Source organism: Ursus americanus, chromosome 22, assembly GCF_024610735.1.
Source record: "Ursus americanus isolate L20-20 chromosome 22, mUrsAme1.1.p, whole genome shotgun sequence".
NCBI lineage: Eukaryota > Metazoa > Chordata > Mammalia > Carnivora > Ursidae > Ursus > Ursus americanus.
In genome coordinates this window covers 25,588,018-25,615,430 of record NC_142148.1, presented here as the reverse complement: position 1 = coordinate 25,615,430, position 27,413 = coordinate 25,588,018, and the positions used below count along the sequence as shown (strand labels likewise).

The 27,413-nt window shown below is 50.6% G+C and overlaps 1 protein-coding gene across 1 annotated transcript in view; it reads left to right on the top strand.

The window, feature by feature from the left end:
• TM9SF4 (transmembrane 9 superfamily member 4) overlaps positions 1–21,856 on the top strand; it is a 52,082-nt gene extending 30,226 nt beyond the window's left edge. The window contains exons 4-18 of the mRNA XM_045807086.2: positions 1,382–1,550; positions 1,653–1,782; positions 2,951–3,074; positions 4,386–4,504; positions 4,621–4,732; positions 6,060–6,130; positions 7,875–8,007; positions 9,004–9,085; positions 9,181–9,256; positions 12,229–12,312; positions 13,900–14,075; positions 14,573–14,636; positions 15,798–15,917; positions 16,759–16,848; positions 19,919–21,856. Coding sequence (XP_045663042.1) covers positions 1,382–1,550; positions 1,653–1,782; positions 2,951–3,074; positions 4,386–4,504; positions 4,621–4,732; positions 6,060–6,130; positions 7,875–8,007; positions 9,004–9,085; positions 9,181–9,256; positions 12,229–12,312; positions 13,900–14,075; positions 14,573–14,636; positions 15,798–15,917; positions 16,759–16,848; positions 19,919–20,068 — 1,700 coding nt within the window. The 3' untranslated portion in view covers positions 20,069–21,856. The remainder of the gene's footprint in view (positions 1–1,381; positions 1,551–1,652; positions 1,783–2,950; positions 3,075–4,385; positions 4,505–4,620; positions 4,733–6,059; positions 6,131–7,874; positions 8,008–9,003; positions 9,086–9,180; positions 9,257–12,228; positions 12,313–13,899; positions 14,076–14,572; positions 14,637–15,797; positions 15,918–16,758; positions 16,849–19,918) is intronic.
• Positions 21,857–27,413: the final 5,557 nt, after the last annotated feature.

Genomic DNA, 27,413 nt, shown 5'->3' with positions numbered 1-27,413 from the left:
GCCTCTCCAGCTCGGCACACGTCTCCCACCCCCCAGGAGTTTTTGCACGTCCTGTTCCTTCTGTCTAGAATGTTCTTCCTCTGTGTCTTTACGTAGTCAATGCCCCTCTTCCTTTAGAGCTCACGTCAGACATCATTTCCTCAGAGAAACTTTCCTAGACCTGCTCCCCGGGTCTAGAGCAGGTTCCTCCTGTTACGTGATGATTCCACCAAGTCTGTCTTTCCTAGACCATAAGCTCCGTGAGTTTGTTCAGCATCGCATCCTCAGGGCCCAGCCCATAAGCAGTACCAGGTAGACGCTGGGAGTGAGTGAATAGATGAAGGGATGACTGACTAGGCAGAGAGCGCCGTGTCCAGGCAGGTCCCTGCTGGTAAGCCCGTGTGGGACCCCGTGTGTGTGCAGGTGCTAGTCCCGCCTGTTGGCTTTGGTCAGTCTTCAGCCTGCCCCGGCTTCCCCATCATCCCGGTAGAGTCGTTGGAAGAGCTCAGGATGACAGTGCCGTTGGCTGTCGTTGGCAGCCCTGAGCTCCGCGCCTACACGCCTGGCGCCCGGCCGCTCTGAGGCGGTAGGCTTGCAGCGACTGTGCCAGTTCATTAAGTAAGAACCTGTTTTGGCTAAAAATCTCAGGCGCTGGATTTTACCCCACCTCCCTCCCTGCCTGAAGTGGGATCTGAAAACACAGAAATCAATGGGAACCACTGTCTGTCCTTAAAGAGCTCATAGTCACGGTGGCAAGCACTTAATACGGCAGCGCACGGTGCAAAGTCACGTCGTCAGCATGTGAAAAGGTGCAGAGGCGATGCTGACAGTAAAGCTCGTATTTGTTGCCGGCATGCTCTGTGCCTCACGCTTGATTTACTGGGAGCCTGTGAGATGGCTACTGTCATTATCCCCATTTTACAGATACAGAAATTGAGGCTCACTGAGGTTACGTAACTTACCAAGACTGCTAAGATAGTAAGCGGCAGAGCCAGGGCTCAGTAGCCGGTCCTGTCTTCACCGCTGTATGGCGCTGCCTCTACACAGAGGGGAGCCAGTGGAGAGAGTGACAGGCTCGGCCGAAGAGGTCAGGAAGGGCTTCCCGGAGGGTGAAGCTGGGTTCGCAGGGTGAGGGGGAGCTTCCCAGGAACGTGGGCGAGAAGTGGCACATGAGGCGCAGAGGCATATTTGATGGGCCCTGTAGAGTCTGGTGGCGGTGTCACAGAGGGGGCGGACAGGGTGACAGGTGGGAGTCGGAGGGGCCAGCTCTCTCCAGGTAGGGTAGAGCACTGAGTGCCAGGCTGCAGAACTGCCCTTCGAGTCAGCAATGTCTCCACGATTCTGCTGACCTCAGCAACCTCAGGGCTGAAGCTCTGAGATCCATGTGTCTCTCTTACGGCAGGAGAGGTGCTGAGAGGGGACCGGATTGTCAACACCCCTTTCCAGGTGCTAATGAACAGCGAAAAGAAGTGTGAGGTTCTGTGCAGTCAGTCCAGCAAGCCCGTGACCCTGACCGTGGAACAGAGCCGGCTTGTGGCCGAGCGGATCACGGAAGACTACTATGTCCACCTGTAAGTTGTCCTCTGCTCCCTGCCGGCCCCCGAGTTGGTGTGGGGTGGGACACAGGTGGGAGAGGCAGTCCAGGGGGACTGAGCGGGGCCTTGGGTTTCCAGCATTGCCGACAACCTGCCTGTGGCCACCCGGCTGGAGCTCTACTCCAACCGCGAAGGAGATGACAAGAAGAAGGAAAAAGATGTGCAGTTTGAACACGGCTACCGGCTCGGCTTCACGGATGTCAACAAGGTAGAGTGTCTCGGTGTGCTCGAAGGGCTGGGGGAGTTTCCCCTGGTAAGTCACCAGCCCTTGGGGCCACGGGGAAGGGGGGAATATTTAGCTCTAGGTTTATAACAAAAGGTGGGCTGGCCAAGGCAGGTTTCTCCTGGTGGCCCTGGGCGTGGTCTGTGGGAGTCTGTTCTTTGGGCAAGACTGGCAGATGCTACACAGGAAGTGGAAGGCACAGTCCCTGAAAAGTCAGATTCCATATTTATAAGATTAAAACAAAAAACAAAAAAAGACGGAATGTCAACAGTACGTAGGAGAGAGGGCTAGATAGGCTAGTGGTCAAGAGTATGCTGGCCCCCTGGGGGTTGGTTCCTGCCTCCACCACCCACTAGTTGTTGAGTGACCTTGAGCCTACCTGTTTCCTCTCCGAGGCTTTGATTCCTCATCTGTAACGTGTATGCAGTGTCCACAGCGGCCCTTAGGGCTTGTTACGCGGAGTAAAGGAGATGATTTGTGTGTCTACTATTTTATAGCCAGCCTCGGAGAGATATGCTAGTAATGGCACTGACAGTAACAGTGATTCTCCTGTCTTTCTGATTTTCTAAACTGAACACCTTCTACGTAGGAAATAAAGGACAAACCATTTCTTTTGAGGCATAGCCCCTGACCTCAAAGAGCTTCCAGTCCCAGCTGGGAAGAGAACTGACCATGTAGGACCCTGCATCCTAGGTCCCAGTTGCCATCACTGATGTGCTAGTGCCGTGACAGTCAATGCCAGCAGAGCTCAGAAGAGCTTGTTGTGCATTCGGGTTGTCATGGAGGAGGTGGGCCTTGAAAAATAGGGAGGCTTGAGTTGAGTGGAGTCAGGGGTGGCATTCTAGCCAGAGTGAATGCCAGGGACAGAGCTGCAGTATGGAAACTGTTCATGGGGCAAGGAAGGGCTGGGGGAGACCAGGTAAACTCGATGTCTGACAACATGCAAAAAGGCCGTGAATGCCAGGCCTAAGGGATCTGGGCTTTTATCTAGTAAGCTCCCGGGAGCCCTGGAGGGTTTCTGAGTGGGGAGTGCTGTGAGAGTGTTTTTGGCAGGTTGAAACAGCTGAGTCTGCTGGACGAGGGGAAGGACTGGGATGATTTTCTGGTTGTTTCTTGACTACTAGGTATTTTGTTCTCTCCATTGCTGTTTTAGATTTACCTGCACAATCACCTCTCGTTCATTCTTTACTACCACCGGGAAGACCTGGAAGAGGACCAGGAGCACACGTACCGCGTCGTCCGCTTCGAGGTGATTCCCCAGAGCATCAGGCTGGAGGGTGAGTGGGGAGGTATGACCAGAGGGGCAGGGCTGGATGGGCCTGGGCTTTCACACCCAGGGTCTTCTCACACTTGATTCTGGGATGGCTGATAGGCCACAGTGTGGCATAATGGCCCAACCAGGGTAGGATCACTGCATTCCCATGAGAGAAGGTGGGGAGCAAGGGGAGAGCTGACATCTGTTGTGTCCTGGCCTGGCACCTTCCCCGTTTACCACCCCCCGCAACCCCTGGAAGTGTGTGGTGATTATAGATGAGGAACTGGAGACTCAGAGAGGTTAGGGACTTGGCCAAGAACAAACAGCGACTAGGATTTGGCTGGGCCTCTCAGAAGAGCCAGCCAGCTTCCCCTGGGCTGAAGAACAAGGGGCAGGGATGCAGACAGAGTGGTCAGGCAGTGGGTTTCCGTGTTTGTCTTCCTCTGTGTAAGTGATTGGGAGAGACGAAAATTGGTCCAGGGTCAACAGTTGTGCGGGGATCTGAGAGCCCAGCCCGATAGCCCTGATAGGAGCTGGTCTGGCTTCTCACCTGTCCACCCTTGCTCACCCCTGGGCACACTTCAGTTTAGCAGTTTAGCTTGGCCTTTGTCCACAGCGTTGATGGGTTTCTGGCTTTTTTTTTTTTCTTTTTAAAGCTGTGGAATCTAGTTTTCAAACAAAATCATAGCCAAAAATCTCACAGAAGACATAGATCCTGTGCTTTCAGAGCACTGTACTGCCTCTCCTCCTGGTGAGTGCCGTGAGCACAGCTTTACGTTTATTGTGTGATAATTTTGACATCATCTCTCCCCTCAACCATTTCCTCGAGTTTAGAGACTCTGTCTCCTTTCTCACCATTTTCTGTCCAGCAGAGTACTGGGCACAGAGTAGGTGCTTCTTATATGGTGGTTGGTTGAATGGATGGACAGATCACAAGATGAACGGAGGAGCAAATGAAGAAAGAAGCATCTGAGTGATTGAGTTAACTGATGTGCTGGGACTTTGGGGACCGGGTGAATGAGTAAACATGATAGCAGGACTCGGGGGTGTTCTTCCTGTTCAGCGGGGCTGATTGAGTGAATACATGAATGCTTGAATTGAGTGAAGAGAGATCACATGAGGGACTTAGACCCCCTCCTCTACACCCAGCAGCCCCAAAGGCTCTTAGGAAGGTCAGGGCTCTGGGGAGGAAGTTTTACAACTCTGTTGCCTGCACTCAGACCCTGGGTCCCAGCAGCAGGCAACCCCTGAGGGCAAACCACCCCCCCCCCGAACAGCCCTGGGTAGTGGCACGGGTCCCCACAGGAACATACTGAGTCTCTGTCTCTCACAGACATCAAAGCAGATGAGAAGAGTTCGTGCACCCTGCCTGAGGGTACCAACTCCTCGCCCCAAGAAATTGACCCCAGCAAGGAGAATCAGCTGTATTTCACCTACTCTGTACACTGGGAGGTGAGAAGGGGCTGGAGCCCACGGCAGGGGAGGAGGGTTCTAGTCTGGGCAGGAGTTACCTAGCAAGAGGCCCGACTCCAAGCGCTTCGGTTCCACCCTTCTTCCTCCCCCTCCAGGAAAGTGACATCAAGTGGGCCTCTCGCTGGGATACTTATCTGACCATGAGTGACGTGCAGATCCACTGGTTTTCTATCATTAACTCTGTCGTGGTGGTCTTCTTCCTATCAGGTGAGACATCTGTGGGATGGGAGGTGGAGAGGAGGGGTGACAGATGAAGGTCTGAGGCATCACATGACTTAAGGGTGCCCTCGGGGCCAAGTGTAGGTCAGAAACAGACCTCAGGGTCTGTGCTAGCATCAGGTATGCAAAGGTGAACAAGATTTAGTCTCTGCTCTGGAGAGCTCCCTAGGGAAAGACAGATACATCTCTCCGTGCACACCTTCACTGACTCATTCAGCCCGATTTCGTCGTTGCCTGTTCTGTGCAAGTGCTGGGCCACCTGCTGGGGATGTGGTGTTGAGCGAGCCCAGCCCCTCACCGTCTGTTCTGGTGGTGGGAGAGACAAGCAGAGAAGTGGTTGAGTCCGGATAGGGTAAGTGCTGTGGAGCAGATAAACAGGGTGACCAGATACACAGCTCTCGCGAAAGGATGAAGGCTGCTTGAGAGAAGACCTCTCTGAATCGGGGGGAGCCACCATTCAGAGACCCAGGGAAAGACTGGTCCAGCAAAGGCCATGGCCCTGCAGTGGGACGAGCTTGGTGAGAAACCGGCTGGCGAGCCAGGGGGAGGGTAGTGGGCAGAGGTGGATGAAACCGATCATTGCAGTATCATGGGAAGTAGAGCTCATGCTAGCAGCTCTTTATTAAACATTTACTGGGGGGCCAGCTGCTGTCTTAGTAAGCACTTTATAAATCTCTTGATCCTTCAAGTTCTGTGAGCCAAGCCTAAAACGTTTAAGTTAGCTTGAGGTCATACAGCCATTGTCTTAACCACTATTACTATCTGCCTGGAGGGGAGACAGGGTGCTGTGGAGGTACAAGTGGGGGGGCCTCTGAACCACTGGGGTGTTGAAAGGTGAATATGCCTGGGGTAAGTCTTGAAGTGGGAGCGGGCGTCAGGGCAAAGGGAACAGGAAGCAGCCCTGGTAGAGGCACGGAGGCTGTGAACTGGTGACAGAATAACAGGCAAGCAGGGGCAGCGGGGGAGGTAAGCACGGGAGGAAGCGAGGCTGCAGAGGTCAGGAGGACAAGACATGGAGGTGCCGGGACGCTGTTCTCCCTGGAGTACAAAGCAGTGTCCCTTGATTGCCCAAACCCATCCCGGTGGCTTTTTCCTTCCCCTACCAGGGGAGTGACCCTCCGTGTGCCCCTCTCTGTATAGCCGGGCTGGAGCTCTGCTTGGCAGAGGGCCTGAGGCAGCTGCCTGGCCACCGCCCACCGGAGGAGGCCACTCCTGCCAGCCATCACTCGGCCAAGCACGAGGCCCAGGAGGGCACGCAGCCCAGGAGACTCCGCTGGCAGTGCTCACGCCTCTCTCCCCACGCTGTTCGTTTCAGGCATCCTCAGCATGATCATCATCCGGACCCTCCGGAAGGACATCGCCAACTACAACAAGGAGGATGACATTGTACGAGGTCTTGGCTGGGGGGTGGACTTGGAGAGGGAGGGCAGACTAGCAGTCACGTTCTGGGCCTACCAGACTGAAGGTCAGGGAGTGAGGTGTGTGTGTGTGTTTCATAGAGTAGTTTGAAAAGGAAAAAATAATGTGTAATGACCCAAAACGATAGGGATTAGTGTTCTGAGTTCTAAGCTTAAAAGCAATGGGAGAAATCACAGAAAGAAAACTTAATGAATATGACATTTGAAATCTGAAAACTGGGGGTGCCTGACTGGCTCAGTCAAGTAGAGCACGCAGCTCTTAATCTTAGGGTTGTGAGTTCAAGCCCTATCTTGGGTGTGGGGCCTATTAAAAAAAAAAAATCTAAAAACTGTTCTGCGTGTCAGAATATATAGACAAAACAGAAAAGTGCTAAACAGTACTTGCAACAAACCTGAAAAAAGAGGCAATAGTTAAAAGAATTGGTTTTTAAAACTCCCAAAATCTCTAATCTGAGAATGAACAAAAAATTTACTGACTAGGAACTATACATGGCTAGTAAACGTGTGAAAAACAATTTTTACCTCAGGGATGGCTATCCCCCCCCATACAGATTCACACAATTATGAGAAGACAGTTTTGGACCTTCACATCAGTCCAAGTGTGTTTTCATATAGTAGTCATTGGCAGCAAGGTTGATGTGAGCTAAGCACTTTTCCATGCCACCCATGCAAGTATAAATTGGTAGTTTTCTGAACAGTTATGTGTTGGCTGTACACACCATGAACTATAAAATAGTTAACTTGCCTTGACCCAGTAATTCTTCTAGAATTTTCTGAAGAAAGCCATCTAAACCACAAAGACTTGGTGTAGAAATATTTATTATCGCTTTATTTATAATTTAAATGAACTGGATGTAGCTTAATATTCCATAATAATGGATTGGTTGTGTTATGGTGCAGTTATACAATGGAAAGTTGCACAGACATTAAAATACTAATTGCAAAGAGTACTTATTGGAGATGAGGAAATGCTCATGATCAAACATCACCTGAAAATAACAAAGTACGCGGTAAATAGGGTCTGGTTCCAGTTTTAGTGTTTAAAAATTATATATACATATACACACACACACACATACACACACACACACATACACACACACACACACATAAAGTGGTAAAGGAAATGCATCGAAACAGTGGTATCATTAAATGCCAGGAGTATAAATTATTGTATTTTGTATGTTTTTCTGGGTTTTTAAAAATTTTTTGAATGTTTTCTTATGAGTTTTAGACTTTTGTTCAGTCTTTCCGGATTTTTAAGAAATTATCTACTATAAACATTTATTACTTTTCATTCATTTGAATAGCATGCCATGTGCTAAAAAATTTTTTTTCACTTTTTTATTACATAAGAGCACATATTACTTTCATAATCAGTTAAAAAAAATGCTTCTAAATTTCACCACTCAAAAACTCTCAGAGTTAACATTTCAGTGTGTTGATGTTTACATTATTTTTCCATGTACGAGGCTTGTGGAATCTGGGGAGGAGGTTTGCCTTTTATGCAGCTGTAAGCCTCGTGCATGTGCCCTCCTTTTCCATGTGACACTTCTCTGAGGAGTACTATCTCATGTCACTCACAATCCTGTCAGAGTGGAGGCTGCTTGACCGCTGAGGGACCCTCAGCCCTGGTCAGGGGGCATGGGTCCCTGCCGGACTGCCTCCTCTGAACCCCAAGAAGCAGCCTCACTTCTGACCCTTTGCTGCAGGAAGACACCATGGAAGAGTCTGGGTGGAAGCTGGTGCACGGTGATGTCTTCAGGCCCCCCCAGTATCCCATGATCCTCAGCTCCCTCCTGGGCTCAGGCATTCAGCTCTTCTGTATGATCCTCATCGTCATCTGTGAGTGGGCCTGGGGGGACTGGGGGTGGGGTCCTGTCACCAGAGAGCACAGGCCTGAGACTGAGAGAGGAGTGGCCGCCCCCCCCCCCCCGCCCCCGGAGAATGGGGCAAGTCGGCATTACTGAGCCAGACAGGGTCGTCCATGGCAGCAGGAAGGCTGGCTCCTCTCAGCACTGGGCTCTGGTGGTTTGCTGCCCCCTCAGAGCTCTCCGGCTCCATGGATCACCTGCCACGTCCACTCCGTCAGCAAAGCCACACGTCAGTGCTGTGAGGTTGGCCTCCCGCAGCAGTCAGGCGTTAAGTGACTTATGCAAGTCAACACCAGGATTGGGAGGGGAATCAGGTCTTTTCTCAGAAAACAACCCCCCAAAATCCTAATATATAGTCATTATAGACCGTTCTGAGTCAGTCTGCCTAAAAAAAAATTTTTTTACCATATTAACTACTTTTTAATTGACATATAACACTGTGTAAGTTTAAGGTGTACAGCTGTATGTATCCGTTGTGAAGTGATTGCCACAGTAAGCTTAGTTAGCATTCGTCACCGCACATAGTGACATAATTAAGATCTAATCGCTTAGCAGCTGATCTGCCTAAGTTTGTATCTCAGGTTCATGCCTCTAAGCTTTGTGACTTTGGACAACTGACTTAACCTCTGCGAACCTCAGTTTCCTCGTTTGAGAAATGGATAACCGGCCTCCACGTCGTAGGGCTGATAAGGCAGATGCAGTGAGCTGGCATTCATAATGCTCTCAGCTCGGCCAGGCTGGTTGCAAGGGGCCTGTGGGCTGGAAGCTGCCGTGAAGATGGGGCCAGCCAGCGGCCAGCAGCGGCTGCTCCCCAGTGAACCCCAGCTAAGACCGGTCTTCTGTAGAGAGCAGGGGAGTATGCTGTCAGGAAGGCCAAGGGAGAAGGGAGCCTCATCTAGCCTCATCTGCCCTGGGCCCCTGGCCGTCAGCCGCCCTGACTGTTTCTCTTCTCCTCCGCCCTCCACAGTCGTGGCCATGCTCGGGATGCTGTCACCCTCCAGCCGGGGAGCTCTCATGACCACAGCCTGCTTCCTCTTCATGTTCATGGGGTAGGTGTGTCTGCGTGGACTCCGGGGCTGGCACAGGCAGCCTGCCCTCCAGCTAACAAGTCCCCTCGGTGTGGATCCCTACCATTTCCCCACAGGGTGTTTGGTGGATTTTCTGCTGGCCGTCTGTACCGTACTCTGAAAGGCCATCGGTGGAAGAAAGGAGCCTTCTGTGTAAGTGTCCTCACCTCCTCCCAGTGATGGCGTGGAGCTGAGAAGCTCCTTCCTGGGCTCCTCAGCAGCGTAGGCAGTCTGTGGTGGGGGTTAGGACCAGAGGCAGAGCAGCAGTGTGATAGAGTGGGGGGAACACACACCCAAGCGTAGGGAACACTGGGTTCTCACCACAGGCACCTTGGGACCTCTGAGGGCCCCTGCTGCTGCATCCATAAGAAGAGGGGGCTGAATTTAGGTGATTTTTAGCCTACCTTGTCCAACGGCTCAAACAAGGGAAGAAATAGAAGATTCAGAATAACAAGATTTGATACCAAGCCCCGGTGTCCAAGTTTAAGGCCAAAAACTGATCAGCAGGGCTGCTGGGAGGACACCCTGCCCAGTGGAGTAGAGGGAACTACGTGCCAGGGGCAGAAGAGGCCAGGCCCATGTTGCCTTCAGCCCGTCTTTGGATTTTGGTGCCTCCATTTCCTCTTCAGAAAGGACAGCTCCTGCCCTTCTCTGTCCTGCTGGTGGTCAGGAGAGTTTTGGGCAGCAGAACAGACCAAAGAAACTGGCGGATGCCTGGAACTTGACCCTACCTCCCAGGGAGCCCTGAGCCCCTCTCCCAGACAAGCGAGGCCCCTCAGGCCCTGGGAAACCCCTGGTGCCAGACTCGAAGAAGCCTGTAGTCCAGCGTTCTGAAACCATTCTCACTGTCAAAAGCCCCAGGGCAGCCCAGGCTCTCTCAGCTCTGGCTGCCACACCCCTGGCACAGAGTAAGCCCTCGCTGTAGAAGAGCTGCAAAGGTGACTATTCTGGAAGAATCAAAGGTCCTGAATTGTTGATGCATTGAGCACTTTCCTCAGGCCACTGTGTGCTGAGAGCCGGGGACCTACAGAGGTGTGGAACCCAGGCAACTCCTTGTGCAACTCTTCCCTGGGGGGCCTCCCACAGATACCCCAGGACCTCCCTCTGCAGGCCCCACGCCATACGCCACCTCTCTGCCCCGCACCTGCTCCTTGCATCCGGTGGCAGCATCATTCACCTGGACCCCAGGCCAGGCCGCTGGGTTGCTTCCTTACCGCCTATTCCCTTCTGCCCACCTCCTTTCAGACAGCAAGTGTTAAGGGTTTTCCCACCAAATAGTCCATGAGTTCCCTCCGAGCTCCAGCTCTGGCTCTAGAGCTCTTGCCCGGGTTTTGGGCATTTTTGCCCCTCACCTAGACCCTTGACTGTCCTAGGCGTCCCTGGTGTCCCTGTGAGATTCTGACCCTTCCCTGGTGCTCTGCCTCCGCCCACGGTGGGCGTGTGCTGTGGCCCGCAGCGATGCGGAGACTGCACTGCCCCGCTCTCCTCCAGCCCCTGTCTTCCCCTCTGCCCGGGCACACCACTCCCTCTTAGCTCCAGCGTCACCCTCTAGAAGCCTCCTCCCCTTCTTCCCCCTTTCCAGCCCCGTGTCCTTGGCAGCCCGGAGGAGCTAGGCAGAGCCTTGTGCCTGCAAGCGGTGCCATGGAGGCGGTTCTCCATTTGTGGGTCTGTCTGCCGCACTGGAACGTTCTTCCTGCTCTCACTCCCGGTATCTAGCACTATGTCCAGTCTGTACATTTCTGCTGGGAGAGCAGATGAATGCCCTGCTATCCAGCAGAGAAAAGCAGAAACATGCAGGCGGGGAGGAAATGACGTTTGAGCTGGGCTTTACAGAGGAGGGTTTAAGTTGGACCGAAGCAGCCAGTGGGGTGGCCTGGGGTTCTGGAGTCTCCCAGATCCCAGTCCTGGCTCTGTTCTTTCTCAGTTTCCCCATCTGTCCAGTGGGGGATGGTTACACCTGCGTCTCAGGGTTGTTGTGTGGATGGAAAGAGACTTCAGGGAAGGCCTTTGGCACAGCACGAGCACTCAGGCAGCAGGTACCCTGAGGTGTTGACCACTCTGCCTACATACCAGCCCAGGGACAGCGACGTGCAGGAGCAGCGACCAGTTACTGGGTGTGGGAGAGCTATGGGCCAAAGGTGAAATTGGCATCGGAGGTTGAGTGCCAGATTGCAGGGGGCCCCAGGCGCTGTGCTCAGTGGCCCCCCTGGGTGCTCAGGCCGCCGCAGCAGCGAAGAAGGCTCCTGTAGGTCCGGGACTTTGGCTCCATGTGCCTGGGCCCCAGCCCGAGAGACTGTGATTGGATGGAATACAGGGCACTGGGTCAGGGGCTTGGCCTCTGGGGTCAGACTGCTTGTGTTTGAACCTCTGATCTCCCCTTAACTGTATGAAGTTGGGGTGTGTATTTAACATTGCTGGGCCTCAGTGTCCTCTTTTTTTCTTTTTTCTTATTTTTTTAAAGATTTTATTTACTTGAGAGAGAGCACAGAGGGAGAGGGAGAAGCAGACTCCCCGCTGAGCAAGGAGCCCAATGCAGGGCTCGATCCCATGACCCTGGGCTCATGACCTGAGTAAAAGGCAGACACCTAACTGACTGAGCCACCCAGGTGCCCCAGTGTCCTCTTCTTTAAAAGGGGATAATGATAATCCTTTCTATCCAGGCCTGTAGAGGATTAGGTGAGCCGATGTGTGCGGAGGCCAGCACCCGCCACCCCAAAGACTCACTTAAAGCTTACTCACCACTGTAGGCAATTTGGGTTGGGCCCATACATACATGTTTTGTAAAAGTTTTATTCTTTCACTCCTGTTCAACAAATGTTTATTGAGCAGCTACTGTGTTCTAAATGCTGGGTGTACATCAGTGAACAGGGCGGAGGGGGGGCAACACACGACGACACACTCCCCCAAGGAGCTTACAGTCTCTGGGGGTAGGCAGGCGTTGACCAGCTAACAGTACATAATTACAGACTGGGATGAGGGCAGGCAACGGGCAGTTCAGGGAGTGCTTTCTGGAAGGAATTATCCTGGAGCTGGCTCCTGAAGGACAAGGAGGGTTGAGAGCCTCTAGTCTGGGGGTCCCACTGGAGGAGGTGGCAGCTCCCTAGCCTGGTCTCCCTTGCTTCCAGACGGCAACCCTCTACCCTGGCGTGGTCTTTGGCATCTGCTTCGTTTTGAATTGCTTCATCTGGGGAAAGCACTCATCAGGAGCAGTAAGTACGGGCCGGCGGGGGGGGGGGGGGAACCAGCTGTGCTCGGTCCCACTCCGGCAGGTCACTTCCTGCTGTTCTCTTCCCTTTTCTGAATCCCTGGGGTTCTGTTCCCAGGCCCAGGGCCTGAGGGCTACCCGGGGTTTCCCCCTCCCTGCCCATCCAGCTGCCCATGTCCCGGCCCTGGCCTTCCTGTGGGCTCTTGCAGACAGCTGGCCAAAGCTCACTTCTCTAAAGGGAGATTTCCACAGTCCAGGGGCCAGCTGGGGAATCTCCCTTTGCCTCCGCCAAGGGAAGGCTGCCTGGTGCGAGTTTATTGGGTCAGTATCCCAAACAAGGCTCTCCTCGTCCTGGCCCTGGCCCTCGGCACCAGCCCCCGCAGGGTGTCCTGCCCTCAGCGCAGGGATCCTGCCAGCCCCAGTCATTGCTAATAGCTGCCCAGGACTCACTGAGTAGGACTGTGAACTGGGGTGGGGGGGCAGGCGGGTAGAGATGGGGTTTCGATCCCTCGCAGGGCTGCAGTGGAGGTGGGGCAGGCATTCACCATTCAGCCTTAGTGGATAGAGCTGCGTCCCCTCACTGCAGGTGCCGTTCGTTAGAGGCCGTCGGGTGAGGCTGGGAGTCTGGGGTGCCGGCGGGCTGGCTTCTTTGCAGCAGTCAGGGAAGTCGCCCTCAGGAAAGACAGAGTCATGCTCTTCCTCTCACTTCCTCTTTTCTACCTGTGTTCCTTCTCTCTCTCAGCATTTTCCTCCCAGTTACCAACCGCTCATGATAAACATTCATCATAGAAATTTTGGAAAGTACAGAGAAGTTGATGCAATCTTTAGTATATTTTTGTGGTCTTTTTAGCTATATTTAAAATAGAATGATGTAACTTTAAAATTATAATGAAATAGCAAACATTTATATTGTGCTTACATTGGAATAACTACTGTTCTAAACCCTTTGCATATATTAATTCGCCTCTTCCAGTTTGTATGATTCTTCTAAAAACATAATAATAGAACAGGATAAAGAAGAAAATGAAAAGTCAGTTCTAACCCCTACATCCCATCTGAGGAAGTACTGTTAACTTCTGGGCACAGCCCCCTGTAGGCACATAAATTTTGGGATGCTTCTTTTAAAATGGAGTCCTGTACATACAATTTTACAACCTGCTTTTTTTACTTCGTGGTATATATATGGTGTTTTATTTTGACAAAATCGGAACCACACGATTTGTGCTCTTTTGTTTTTTCCCTTTTGCCTCCAGTTCACATACCACATAATTCTTCTTCATTCTGGCCTCATCTACCCCTCTTGTTCTCTGTCCTTCTTCGTTCTTTCCCCACTTCCTCCCTGGCCGACGAGCTCCTCTGAGAGGCCCTGGTTCCTTCTCCACTTCACAGCCCGAATGGTCCTCCATCTGCCCTCCGCTTTTCCCCAGGGCTGGCTCAGGCCCAGGAGGTTCTGGCCAGGAGCCTTGTGGGGGTGTGTCTGCAGGACCTTCCCCACCATGGTGGCCCTCCTTCCGTGGGACGCAGTGGGTCCCCTCTCCCCTGCACAGCCCCTGGGCCTTGTGCAGGGGAGCTTATGGTGCTGTGCCCACAGGTGCCCTTCCCCACCATGGTGGCCCTGCTGTGCATGTGGTTCGGGATCTCCCTGCCCCTTGTCTACCTGGGCTACTACTTCGGCTTCCGCAAGCAGCCATATGACAACCCCGTGCGCACCAACCAGATTCCCCGGCAGATCCCTGAGCAGCGGTGGTACATGAACCGATTTGTCGGGTGAGTCTCCGGCAGGGGCAGGCCAAGGACTTCTGGAGTGGGCGAGGCGGACACTGCCCTGAGCCATTTCCTTAGGACGACATGGAACGGGTCCCGTCCCCCAGGGCCGTTGTGACTGGTGCTCCGCAGCTCCCGCAGGCTCTAGTAAACTTCTTGGAAGCTCAACTGCACTCCAGGCTCCAGAGGACCAAGTTGCAGCCAGACTTGGTGTGGGCCTAGGATCCGGGACAGGGAAGGGCCGGGTGGAAAAGTGCCGGTGAGACAGGTTAAGACCATCACTTGGATCGAGGCAACTCACCCTACCTCTCTGTACCTCAGTTTCCCCGTCAATAAAATGGGGACAGTGATGCCCATCTTGCCACCCTCTCAGGAGGCTGTATTGGTACGAAAGCATGCCAGACAACTAGAGCCACCGCAGCTGCGTGAGCACTGTCCTTCGCGCCGCCTGGGAGGGGCCTGGGTCTCCTAGCGGCGTTAACGCTCCCCTTCTGCTGCAGCATTCTCATGGCCGGGATCCTGCCCTTTGGCGCCATGTTCATCGAGCTTTTCTTCATCTTCAGCGTGAGTACTGCTTCTCCCCGGGGCTGGGTGCTCCCTTGCCCCTTCGCACACAGCCTCCCCCCCGCCCCACTAGCCTGGTCCACATCCCTGCACTTGGTGTTCTGCCTCTTACCACCCATGAGACTTCAGACAGGGCCTTCCACCTTTGGGTCCCCACTCCCCACCCTGAAGTGGGGCTAACGGCCCCGCCCCTCGGGACGGCTTGGAAGGAAACATGAGGTAGGCCACGTGTATGGGGTCTGGTATGTGGGAAGCGCTCAGGAAGTAGGGGCTGCCTCAGTGACGTTGTGGCCAGAGTCCACCATTATTCATATGGCGGTCTCCGCTTTGAGTTGCAGGTCCCCCCCCCCCCCATCTTGACCTGCTACTCAGAACTCTCAGGAAAGTGGGGGGAGTGATTCCTAATCCTCAGGATCACTGTGAGGCTGGAGTGAGAATGTCTACAAAAGGCACATGCTTGGCTTTCAGGCAGCATTTGTTAAATAGTGGCTGTCGTGATGATGATGACTCCTGTCCCAGCCGTGCCAAGATGGAAGTTGGCAGAAGGGCTCCTCAGAGCCATCTGTGCCTGGCTGACCCAGCTCGGTGCCCCACTGCTCTGAGCGGTCCAGCCCTCCCTCCTGAGACCCACTTGCCCACTCAGTCCTGCCTAGGAAAAGGGTCAGAGGATGGATTGGCTGCCCCCCCCCACTCCCCACGCACAGGAGGCCGCCTTTCTCTGTGTGACCCTGAGCCAGTCAGCAGTCTTTCTGAGCCTTGGCTTCCTCGTCCGTAAATGGCCGCATGTTCATGGGCTTACGTTTGGAGGTGCACATAAAGCCTGAAGCCCGTGCCTGGCACGCAGCCGGCTGCCCCTAACTGGAGGTGACTTCTGTGTAATTTTGATTGGGATGGGATTCATTATTTCCCACAAGCTGTTGAGTTCAGGCTGGGGCCCGCTCATTGCAGGGTCAGCCATGCCCTAGCCCCTCCCTAAGAACAGCCTGGCTCACCCAGAGAGAAAGGGCCAGTCAGGCCCCCGTGGTGTCATGGTGGTGTCTCCATTCCTGCCCTGGTGGCCGGTGGTGTGGCAGTCGTAACTACGGGATGGCTTTCTGAGAACAGCCAGTGTATGCTGGGTGGAGGCAGGCCTGCTGAAGGCCAGCTGTGATGTGTCCACAGGCCATCTGGGAGAATCAGTTCTATTACCTTTTTGGCTTCCTGTTCCTTGTCTTCATCATCCTGGTGGTGTCGTGTTCACAAATCAGCATCGTCATGGTGTACTTCCAGCTCTGTGCAGAGGTGAGGGGAATGGGGCCCGGAGTTGGGGGTGAGCAGAGCTGGGTCCAGCATTGAATGGGTCATTGAAGCTGTCTGGGTTTCCTATGTGGGCCTCCCTCCTCTGGCTATGAGGTCTTGGGCAAGTACACCACTTTGCTGAGCCTCCATTTATTCAGCCGTAGACTGGAGTTAATGATCCCTACCTCACAGCATAGTCACGTGAAGTAGTCACAGCAACGTGAGGGAAGGACAGTAGATTTGTCAGTACAGAGTCCACTCCAGTAGTGGTTTCTCCAGTAGCTGATGCAGATTGGGCAACCTTCCCTCCCTCTGGGGACTAGCTCTTGGCAGAGCTCCTTGACAAGGACTCTGGGACAGACAGCCGGGACTGAAACCCTAGTTCCTCTGCTAGTAGCTCTGGTTGGCAGTTGCTTAACGTGTCTGTGCCTCCCGTCCCTCGTCACGTGACAGGGCAGCAGTAGGGCCTGACTCGGGCCTACTACAAGGAGTGAATGGGCTGATTCATGTGTAGCACTTAGAATGGTGCCTGGCACATGGTGAGCATTTGCTCAAGAAATGTTAGTAGTTGTTATTGCTGTTCTCTTGCTGTGGTCCTCGATGATTTGTTTTAATTGAGATCTCATTTATAAAGAGTAAAGTTCACCCTTTCTAAATCTCCAGTTCAGTGAGTTTTTAGAAACGCATGCAGTTGTGTAACCAGTATCACAGTCCAGATATAAAACATTCCCATCACCCCAAATGTTATTGTTCTTGCCTAAGGTCTTTAGCGCCTCAGGCGGCCACGAAACTTGGGGAGGACGTTAGGCCTGGAGATAGTGACTCTGCTCTGTTTCCTCCTCAGGATTACCGCTGGTGGTGGAGGAATTTCCTAGTCTCCGGGGGATCTGCGTTCTACGTCCTCGTCTATGCCATCTTTTATTTTGTTAACAAGGTACTGCCCTAAGTGAGGAAGCTCCCCAGCCCTTTCAGGGCAGGTTGGTGGAGAGGAGGGTGCTGGGGAAAAACCTAAGTGTCTGAGTCTCTCCTGCCAAGAGCGGGGAGAACCAAAGCCGTTTTGTTCTAGAACACGCATCTTTTTAGGCCAGAGAGGATCTGTGTTCTGTGTGTTTTGGGAGACAAAAGCCTTTAGGATAAGTGACAGAGCATTGCATGTAAAACCTGTGAGATAACAGCCAGAGTAGAGCTTAAAGGAAATTTCTCACCTTAACTGTGCTATTCATAAGAAATAAGAGAGACTGAAAATGTAGTGCTCACCTCAAGCTAGGAACAAGAGAGCAATAACATGAAAGAATAAAGAAAGATGAGAAGGAGTCAATAAGAATACAAGCAGAAAATTCTGAAATCCCCTCTAGCGCCAAATTTAGGAAGTCAGGTACACGCACAGAGCTCACTGCCCCCCGGAGTGGCATGAGGAAGAATACAAGCAGCTCCCCACTCGCCACGCTAGTTGTGGTAGGTTCACGCGTGACACGTAAGCCAGATGGGCCCTGGGGGGAGTGCAGGCTCGCTCTGGTGGACCCGTCACTGCCAAGGCTACCACTGGAGTCGGTCTCCCCCGCTGGGCTTCAGGTCTCCAGAACCCAGAGACAGGAAGTCCTCTCCTTGCAACCAGGGCGTGTTCCCAAAGCAGAGTCACAAGCCACTTGGCGGAAACTTGGGACGCCCTTCCGCAAGATGGTCAGGTTCGAAAGCACGGTGTGGGTCACCCTAAGATGGTGCTCCACCTGCTGCCAGGTTGCCGACTGCCGTCCCAGCAAGTGAGCGTGGGGCTCCGGGCTCAGCAAACTCGAGCCCGTGTGCCGGTGGGCCTGTTTCTGTAAACAAAGTGTTACTGCGACACAGCCATGCTCGTGCATTTACATATTATCTACGGCTGCTCGGTAGCTCGGCTCGCACGGTAGTGGCAGCGTAGCGTAGTTGTGACAGAGGCCACATGGCCTGCAAACCTAAACTGTATATAATCTGGCCTTTTAAGAAAAAGTTTGCTGACCCCAGCTCTGGCACATCCAGTGACAGAAGACACCCCCTCCTGGCATTCTCATGCTCTTTGGCTGGCTCCTGTCATTATCAAGGTCTTCCTTGATTCACACTGAAACCAGCCCAGTGTCACTTCCATCTTTAGGCCATAGTCTTAGTCCTAGAATCATCCAGAACAAGTCTAATTTCCCTCCTCTATATAGGCCATAGTCTTAGTCCTAGAATCATCCAGAACAAGTCTAATTTCCCTCCTCTATAGACCATATTCATCAGAACTCTTGAGTGGAAAGTGACTAAAACTGAATTCCAACTGGCTTGAGCAGGAGGAGAATGTATTGACTGGTATAGCTGGAAAGTTTAAGAAGCTGGCGTCCTAGCTTCAGGCATGGTTCGATCCAGCATTTCAAAGGATGTTGGGGCTCCGTATCCATGCCTCAGTTCTGCGTGTTTTCTTGGCTTTAATCTGCACACGGGATCTTGCCTCAGAGTGGAAAGATGCCTGTGGCAGCCAGTCTTCTTTTTTTAGCCTCACAGCTCTAGAGCTAAAAGAACATCTTTTCCTCTCCTGTCAAGTGATCAGTCCCAGGGAAGCTGCTTATCAGCCCAGGTTACATGCCATCCCTCACTGTGCCTCAGGTCTGGTGGGACGGTGCCCTCTCCAGCTAGCTTAGGTATTATATTAAAACTGACAGCCCCGCAGGACCACAGAGTAGGGAGTGGGCATGCCAAAACCCCAGAAGATGGAAGACAGGAGACAGTGTTGGGCAAACAAAACCTAGCTACACGGTCTCCTGTACTACCCCCCGGGGTCATATCACGACCTCCTGTCCTTCCTCCCTGTGCCCCAGTCTTTCCTCTCTGTTCTAAAAACCTCCACCCCTAGTCCCAGAGCCTGTCTGTAAAATGATGGCCGTGGCCTGTCGAATTCTAAGGGCCTTTCTGGCCATGCCTCTTTGCCTTGTCCCTTTCCCGGTTTCACCACTGGACTCACCACTACCCTGTCCCCTACCTCCCTCATGCCCTCTCCAGCCCTGAGAAAGCTTGTGAAACGAGGGGGGTTGAGCCTGAAAACATGGCCTTCACCCCCAGTTGGAGGCTATTTGACCTTAGGGAGAGGTCTTTATTGATTTCCTCTGAGCTCCTGACATTTGTGTCCACGAGCCCTGGCACAGTCCTCCCTCGGGGCCTGGTGTGCCGAGCAGGTCTTGATAGCAAGGTTCCAGATTAGCTCCACTTAACCCAGCAAACACCGACCCAGCACAGGTCCCGGGCATCCCTGCCAGGCCACTAAGCTCTACAGAACAGTCCAGTGTGCTCCCAGATGAAACCCTGGGAGACGTTAACGGAAGTGGCAGATGCTTTCTCAGGAGGTGAGGACCATAGGCTCGCTTATGGTGGCTCTCTGCTCTTTAAGCTGGGAGCCTTGGGTGCCTCTCTCCTCGCTCCCCTCCCTGGCTGCCGCTCCAGCCACCCAGGAATGTCACTGCGCTGTTCTGGGGACTGTGGAGGGTGAAGAAGTGACACAGCTGTGGCCCTTCCTGTCTAAGGCGTTCTGGCCCTGGCTCCTGGAGTCCCCCCGTCTCCCAGTGAGCTCCCAGGCCCAGCTCCAGGAAGACTCCTGCCCGCTCCTCCCCCCTCAAGAAATGGCCCGAGTCAGTGGAATTGGGTCGTGGACCCCCCAGCCCTCCAGCCCTCCAGCCCCAGTTTGAAATCCCATGTCCTTCTGCTTCCTAGCTGGGTAACTGTGGGTGCGGTTGGACCGCTCTGTGCCCCATCTTTGTCCCATTAATAAGCTACCACGGGGGTCACGAGCACTCACGGCGATGCACGGGCCCTGGTGCCGACGAAGGCTCGCCGTGGCTATGAGTTCTGCCTGCCCCTCACTGCCCACCAGGAGCGAGCCCCTTCCCCTTCCCAGGCTTCAGCTTTGCCACAAGATCAGTGAGAAGGTCAGGGGGGCCCCCGATTGGCCACAGTAGGCTGACACTAAGTGTCCCCCCCTTCTCTCTCCACTCGTGCCCCAGCTGGACATCGTTGAGTTCATTCCTTCTCTTCTGTACTTTGGCTACACGGCCCTCATGGTCCTGTCCTTCTGGCTTCTCACGGGCACCATCGGCTTCTATGCAGCCTACATGTTTGTCCGCAAGATCTACGCTGCTGTGAAGATAGACTGATGGGGGTGGACCATGGCCAGGCCCGCTCCGTCCACGGACAGGAAGCCACTCTGCGTGGGGAACTGCAGGCACGCAAATAAAATAACTCCTGCTCGTTTGGAATGTAACTCCTGGCACAGTGTTCCTGGATCCTGGGGCTGCGTGGGGGGCGGGAGGGCCTGTAGATAATTCTCGGACTTTTCTTCATCATTTTATTCCAGTTCTGTGGGGGATGAGTTTTTTGTGGGTTGTTTTTTCTTCAGTGCTAAGAAAGTTCCCTCCGGCAGGAACTCTCAGACCTGTTTATTCAGGTTTATTTTTTTTGGTTGGGGGTTTTCTTCTTAGTTTTTTTAACATACGGATCCAGGATGGATAAATCACCAAGACGCTGGGTTTTGGTCACTGTCTCCACCTCGGTTCCTCAGGCTGTTAGCCACCCCACGGTTAACTGGAAGAGGAGATGTCTGGCCTTCTGGGGCTTCGGTGAGGTTTCCGAGCCTCTCACAGCCCGTGCTCACCATTGATGTCACGACAAAGCACAGCTCTAGCCCGGACACGCATCCTCAGTGCCAACCAGCCTCTGCCAGCCCTGCCCCTCGCTCTTCTCTCTCCCCAGCCCCCTCCCAGGGTGGCCCAATGCAGGGCTTCCAGCCAGGCCTCCAGGTCAACCAAGTCTTGGTTGCTCCAAGGAAAATCCCCTGGAAGTAGTCGGGGCCACGTTTCCCAGGACAGCAGGACTCACCCCTGCTCAGAGCAGTGGGAGTTTGCTGGACCAGAGAAGAGACTTGCAGTGAACTATTTGTGCCAAGAAACCCTGGATCCAGGGCCAAGTATTTACAGAGTCAAGCCAAGCATCCACATGTTTGTCTGGAATGAGGGTCCTCACCCCTCAGGATTGCTCCCCAGTACTTTCCTCGGGGGGTTGCTGCTCTTTGCAAAGTCTGCTGGTGGTGGGCCCTCTCCCTCCCCCCCCCCCGCCTTCCAGGGCAGAACAAGGCTGGGGGACCTCACATGCCCTCCTTTAGATGGCTGGGGAGAGGCGTTCTCTCCCTGACATCCTCCAGCCCCAGTGCTCCTACCCAGCTCTTTTAGCCAGTCTCATCCCCTCTGCTTCCCGTCTGATTCTTGCCTCTTTTGGGAGACACCAGAATATTGCTTGTGGGAAGGGAGATGGAAGGTCAGGTCTGTCGCTCTGTCCCCAATTCCCAGGAATAGGCAAGGAGCCAAGTTAGAAAGAGGGAGCTAACGTGGCAGGCCTGGCTCCTCTGTCCCTGCCCACCCCATGCATGTCCCAAACATTTGTTCTTAAGTTGCAAGAGACCAAACCCACCCTGGAATTAGGGTTTAAGTAACAGCCACTCACCCTTGCTCCGGCCCCTTTGGGACTCCCACCACAAGACAAAGCTCAGGATGCTGGCTAAGCTAGGAACACACCCCACTCCCTTAACACCCTGCACCCCAACTCCACATTCCCCCCAGCAGCCCCTACCAGCTCCACCAGTCAAACCAGTGAACTTTTCGACCTTGCTCACAGTGACTCCGTATCGCCAGGCGGTGTCCACCAAGAATCAGGTTGGAGAAAAGGGAACCCAAGCAGTAGAGAATGATATTGCAGGCTTTCACTCAAATCCCGGATTTTTTCCCTAAGAAATTCTCTTTTGGGGGGAGTAGGGGATGGACTCCTCACGAAGGTTCAGACATCATCGATTTTTCTGACTTTTTTAATCATCATCGTTATTATTTTTAATTAAAAGATGCCTGTATGCCTTTTTTTGGTCCAATTGTAAATAAATATGCCATTGTCCTGTTGTCATGTCTCCAGAATCTCTTGCAAAGGTGAGGAGCCTGAGGTGAGACAACTTCCCCAAATGGGTTGAGCCGAGGGGTTTCCCTCAAAATTCAGTCTTCTGTCAGGCTTTCTAGGGCTCGGCCATTGTTATTCCCCTGTGTGGTACAAGCCCAGAACCTCTCCCATCCGCTCAGTCCCTCCATCCTGAATCACAAGCATCTGCGCCCCTCCCACGGGTAGGAAGGGGCAGTCAGGTGTGAGCTTTGGTAGCAGTGAGACCTGGTTTTAGATTCCCAGCTCCAGTATTTTACTGCCAACTCTCTTCACCTCTCTCGTCATCTGAGACTCCTTCAAATAGAAACATAGGTCACACTGGCTTATGTCCCAAGGGAAATTGATTGGTTCATAAGTCGTCAAGGAAAAGAGTGGTTTGGTTTCGGGTCTGGATAGATCTGGGAGCTCAAGGAGTAGTCTTAGGATTCTTCCTTTCTCCACTGTGCTTTTCTCTGGCCCATTCTGTTCCATTGTCAAAAATCTTCCTTATGAGGAGGGGGTGAGGGCACGTTACATTGGCCAGCTTGGAAAGCCTAGAGGAAAAAGATCTCTCTTTCCCTACTTCAGTATATGTAATATAGCTAAATCCCAGAGGAGGGTTCTGATGGACCCAGCTTGGATTACTGTTCGCACATCTTGGACCAGTCACTATATCCAAGAAGACAGAGTTCTGTTTACAGGCTCCATACTGCAAGGATATTGGATACTGAGTTTTAGCCTCACCCAAATCCCTCGGAATGTGTGGAAAGAACAATTTCCCACAGTAAGGGATGCAAAGCAAACAAAAACACCAGTTGCCTATTGTAACCCCGCACCCTCCAACTCCATGCCTCAATTTCCTCATCTGCGGTGAGAAGGGTGCTGGGTGCCATTCATGGAATACTTTCAGTGCTCAGACGCTGTTCCACTTCCCATGTATTAGCCCGTTTACTCCTGAGTATGATCTTCTAAGGCATGTTCTGATAATAGCCCCCTTTTATAGAGGAGGTAACTGAGGTATCCACGCTTGAGGTAGCCTGCTGCGGGTCCCGTGGCAGGTGTGAGCTGCAGTATTATTCAGCAGAAACACTCCCAAATGTGTTCTTCCCACCACTACCATACCCACCTTTTAAAAGAACTACACATCTATGTATGTATATAAAATGAGACCATGGTATATATGTCATGAAACACCGCAATCAAGATAGTGATCATACCCATCAACCCAAGATTCCTTGTGTCCTTTGTAATTCTGCCCTCCAGCCTCTAACCGTCCCCAAGAAACCACCGATCTATTTTCCATCATTGTAGATTAGTTTGTGTTTCCTAGGGCTTTGTATAAATACAGTATGCTTTTCCCCCCATCTTTTTCCATACAGAATACGTATTTTGAGATTCATCCATGTGTTATGTACATCAGTAGTTCATTTTTATTTCCAAGTATCATTCTATGGTATGGATATGCCATAATCTGTTGATCTGCTCATCTGTTGATGAACATTTGGGTTGTTTCTAGTTTGGGGCTGTTACAAATGAAGTTGCCGTGAGTAAGTGAAGCAGTGACATGGCTAGATCATATGGTAGGGCGTGTAAACTACATGCCAAGCCCTTCTCGGAGATGATGGCAGCGCTTCACTTTCCCATCCAAGTAGGTGAGACTTCCAGTTGCTCCATAGCCGAACACTTGCTGTGGGTAATCTTAATTTTAGCCATTCTAACAGGTGCATAATATCACATTGTGATTTTTCAAAAGTAATATCTACACCCAATGTGGGGCCCGAACTCATGACCCCAAGATCAAGAGTTGCATGCTTTTCTGACTGAGCCAGCCAGATGCCCCCATCAGGTTGTGATTTTAATTTACGTATCCCTAGTGACAAATTATGCTGTATCTTTTCCTGTGCTTATCTGTCCTTCATACATCTTTTTTGGTGAAGTGTCCAAATCTTTTGCCTTTCTTTTTAATTGAGTTGCTTGGGTTTTAGGGGTTTTTTAATTAAGTTTTGAGAGTTCTTTGTATATTCTGCATACAAGTCCTTTATCAATATATGCTTTGCAAAGGTTTTCTCCCAGTCTGTGGCTTGTGTTTTCATTCTTTTAACAGTGTCTTTTGACGAACAGAAAATTTTAATTTTCAGTTAAGTCTAATTTATCAATTTGTTCTTTTATGGATTTGGTTTTTGGTGTCATATCTAAGACATCTTTGTCTAACCCAAGGTCACAGTGATTTTCTCCTATTTTTTTTTAGAACTTTCATAGTTTTATGAACAGTTTTAGGTTTAGGTCTATGATCCATTATCAGGTTATTTTTGTATGTGATGCAAAGTATGGGTCCAAGGTCATTTTTCTTAACATTTATTGAAAAAGTTACCTTTTCTCTTTTGTTTTTGTGCCTTTGACAAAAATCAGTTGCCAGTATACTCGTAGATTTATTTCTGGAATTTCCATTCTGTTCCATTGATTTGTCTATTTTTATGCCAATACCACACTTTTTGTTATTGTAGCTTTATAATTCTTTGGATCAGGTGTTTTTAGCCCTCCAATTTTGTTCTTTCTCAGGGTTTCTAGGCCCTTTGATTTCCATATGAATTTTCAAATTATCTTGTTGATTTCTACAAAAACACCTGCTGGAATTTCGGTCAGGATTCTGTTAAATCTGTGGATCAGTTTGGGAAGAATTGGTCCGTGAACAAGATGTACCTCTCCATTTATTTACCTTCAGTTTTCTCCCAGCTATATTTTGTGGTCTTCAGTGTTTTGTCTTTCACATCTTTTGGTTGGATTTTTCCTAAGTATTTCATATTTTTGATGCCATTATAAATGGTGTTTTTTATTTCTGATTTTTCATTACACAATTGAATACAATCAAGGTTTTATATATTGATCCTATAGGCTGACAATCTTGCTAATAAATTCACTTACTAGTTCTAGTAGCTTTTTTTTGTAGATTCCATCAGATTTCTACATAAATGATCATGTTGTCTGTGAATACAGTTTTACTTCTTCCTTTTCAATCTGGCTGCCGTCTGTTTTTGTTTCTTGCTTTATTGCATTGGCCACAACTTCTAATACAGAGCTGAATGGTGAGAGTGGACATCTCTCTTTACCTTGCTCTATTCTAGTTTCCTAAGGTGAAATTTATTTAAGGTCATTTATTTAAGGCCTTTTTTTTTCCTCTAATGTAGGTGTTCATTTATTTAAGACCTTTTTTTTCCCTCTAATGTAGGTGTTCAGTGCTAGAAATTTCTTCCTAAATACTGCTTTAGTGACATCCCAGAAATTCTGACAATGTTTTCATTGTCATTCGGTTCAAGATACTTTTAAATTTGTTTGGTTTCTTTTTTTATTCATTATTTAGAAGTGTGTTATTTAGTTTATAAATACTGGGGGATTTTTTTGAAGGATCTTTCTGTTACTGATTTCTAATTTAATTCTGTGTGGGCAGAAACCGTAATGGGCAGAGATTTTGTATGACTTGAATCCTTCTGAATTTATTGAGACTCAATTTATGGCCCCAAATATGGTCTATCCTGGTCAATGTACACTTGAAAAGAATGGGTATTCTGCTGTTCTTGTTGGAGTGTCCTATAAATGTCAATTGGGGCAAGTTGATTGGTAGTGTTGTTCAAGTCTATGATATCCTTGTTGATTTTCTGCCTGCTTGTTTTATCAATGATTGAGAGAGGGGTGTTGAAATTTTTTTACTATAATTTAGATGTGTATATTGCTCCTTGCAGTTCTGTTCTTGCTGTATGCATTTTGAAACTCTGTTAGGTGCATATTGTCCTCCAGATGAGTTTATTCCTAATAATAATCTTTGCTCTGAAATCTGCTTTGGTATTAGTATAGCCAATCCCACTTTCTTTTGACTTATGTTATCACAGTATATCTTTTTCCATTCTTTTATTTTATTTTTTAAGAACTTTTCAAAAAATTCCAGTGTAGTTAACATACAGTGTTATATTCATTTCAGGTGTACAATATAGTGATTCAACAATTCTGTATATTACTGTATGCTCATCAATATAAGTATATTCTTAATCCCCTTCACCTATTTCACCCATCCCCTCACCCACCTTCCCTCTGGTAGCCATCTGTTTGTTCTCTATAAGAGGTAAAAGTATGTTTTCTCGTTCGTCTTTTTTCCCGCCTTTGTTCATTCGTTTTGTTTCTTAAATTCCACATACGAGTGAAATTATATGGCATTTGTCTTTCTCTGACTGGCTTATTTCGCTTAGCTTTATACTCTGTAGATCTATCCATGCTGTTGTAAATGGTAAGATTTTATTCTTTTTTATGGCCTAAAAGTAATAGTTATATACATACCACATCTTTATCCATTCATCCATCGATGGACTCTTAGGTTGCTTCTATGATTTGGCTATCGTAAGTAATGTTGCAATAAACATAGGTGTGCATGTATCCCTTTGAATTGGCATTTTCATATTCTTCAGGTAAATACCCAGTAGTGGGATTACTGGATCATAGGGTAGTTCTATTAATTTTTTGCAGAACCTCCATACTGTCTTCCATAGGGGCTGCGCCAGTGTGCATCCCCACCAACAGTGCACAGGGGTTCCTACTTCTCCAGCCTCGCCAACACTTGTTTCTTGTGTTTTTGATTTTAGCCATTCTGACAGGTGTAAGGTGATGTCTCACAGTGTTTTTGGTTTGCATTTCCCTGGTGATGAGTGATGTTGAGTATCCTTTCATGTGTATGTTGGCCTGTCCTTTTACTTTTAACTTATTTGCATTTTATGTTTAAAGTGTTTTTTATAGGGGCGCCTGGATGGCTCAGTCGTTAGGCGTCTGCCTTCGGCTCAGGTCATGATCCCAGGGTCCTGGGATCGAGCCCCACATCGGGCTCCCTGCTCAGCGGAAAGCCTGCTTCTCCCTCTCCCACTCCCCCTGCTTGTGTTCCCTCTCTCGCTGTGTCTCTCTCTGTCCAATAAATAAATAAAATCTTTAAAATAAATAAATAGTTTTGTATAGGCAGCATGTAGTTTGGTCTTGCTTTTCTATCCAACCTTGTAATCTTTGCTTTTTAAATGGAGTCCTTAGATTATTTATGTTTCACGTGATTGTTGATTTGACTAGATTTAAGTCTATAATCTTGCCTGTTGTTTCCTATGCGTCCCATCTGTTGTTTGCTTTTTCTTCTTTTTCTGCCTTCCTTTGGACAAATCAAGTACAGTAGTCCCCCCTTCTCTGTGGCTTTGCTTTCCACGGTTTCAGTTGCCTGCAGTCAGCCACAGTCTGGAAGCAGATGGTCCTCCTTCTGACATCATCAGAAGGTCCATGGTAGCCTAATGCTACGTCACAATGGCTGCATGATTCACCTCACTTCATCTTGACGTGTAGGCATTTATCATTTCACATTATCACAAGAAGAAAACTGAATACAGTACAAGAAGATAGGGCGCCTGGGTGGCTCACTCGTTGAGCGTCTGCCTTTGGCTCAGGGCGTGATCTTGGGGTCCTGGGATCGAGTCCCACATCGGGCTGCTCCGCTGGGAGCCTGCTTCTTCCTCTCCCACTCCCCCT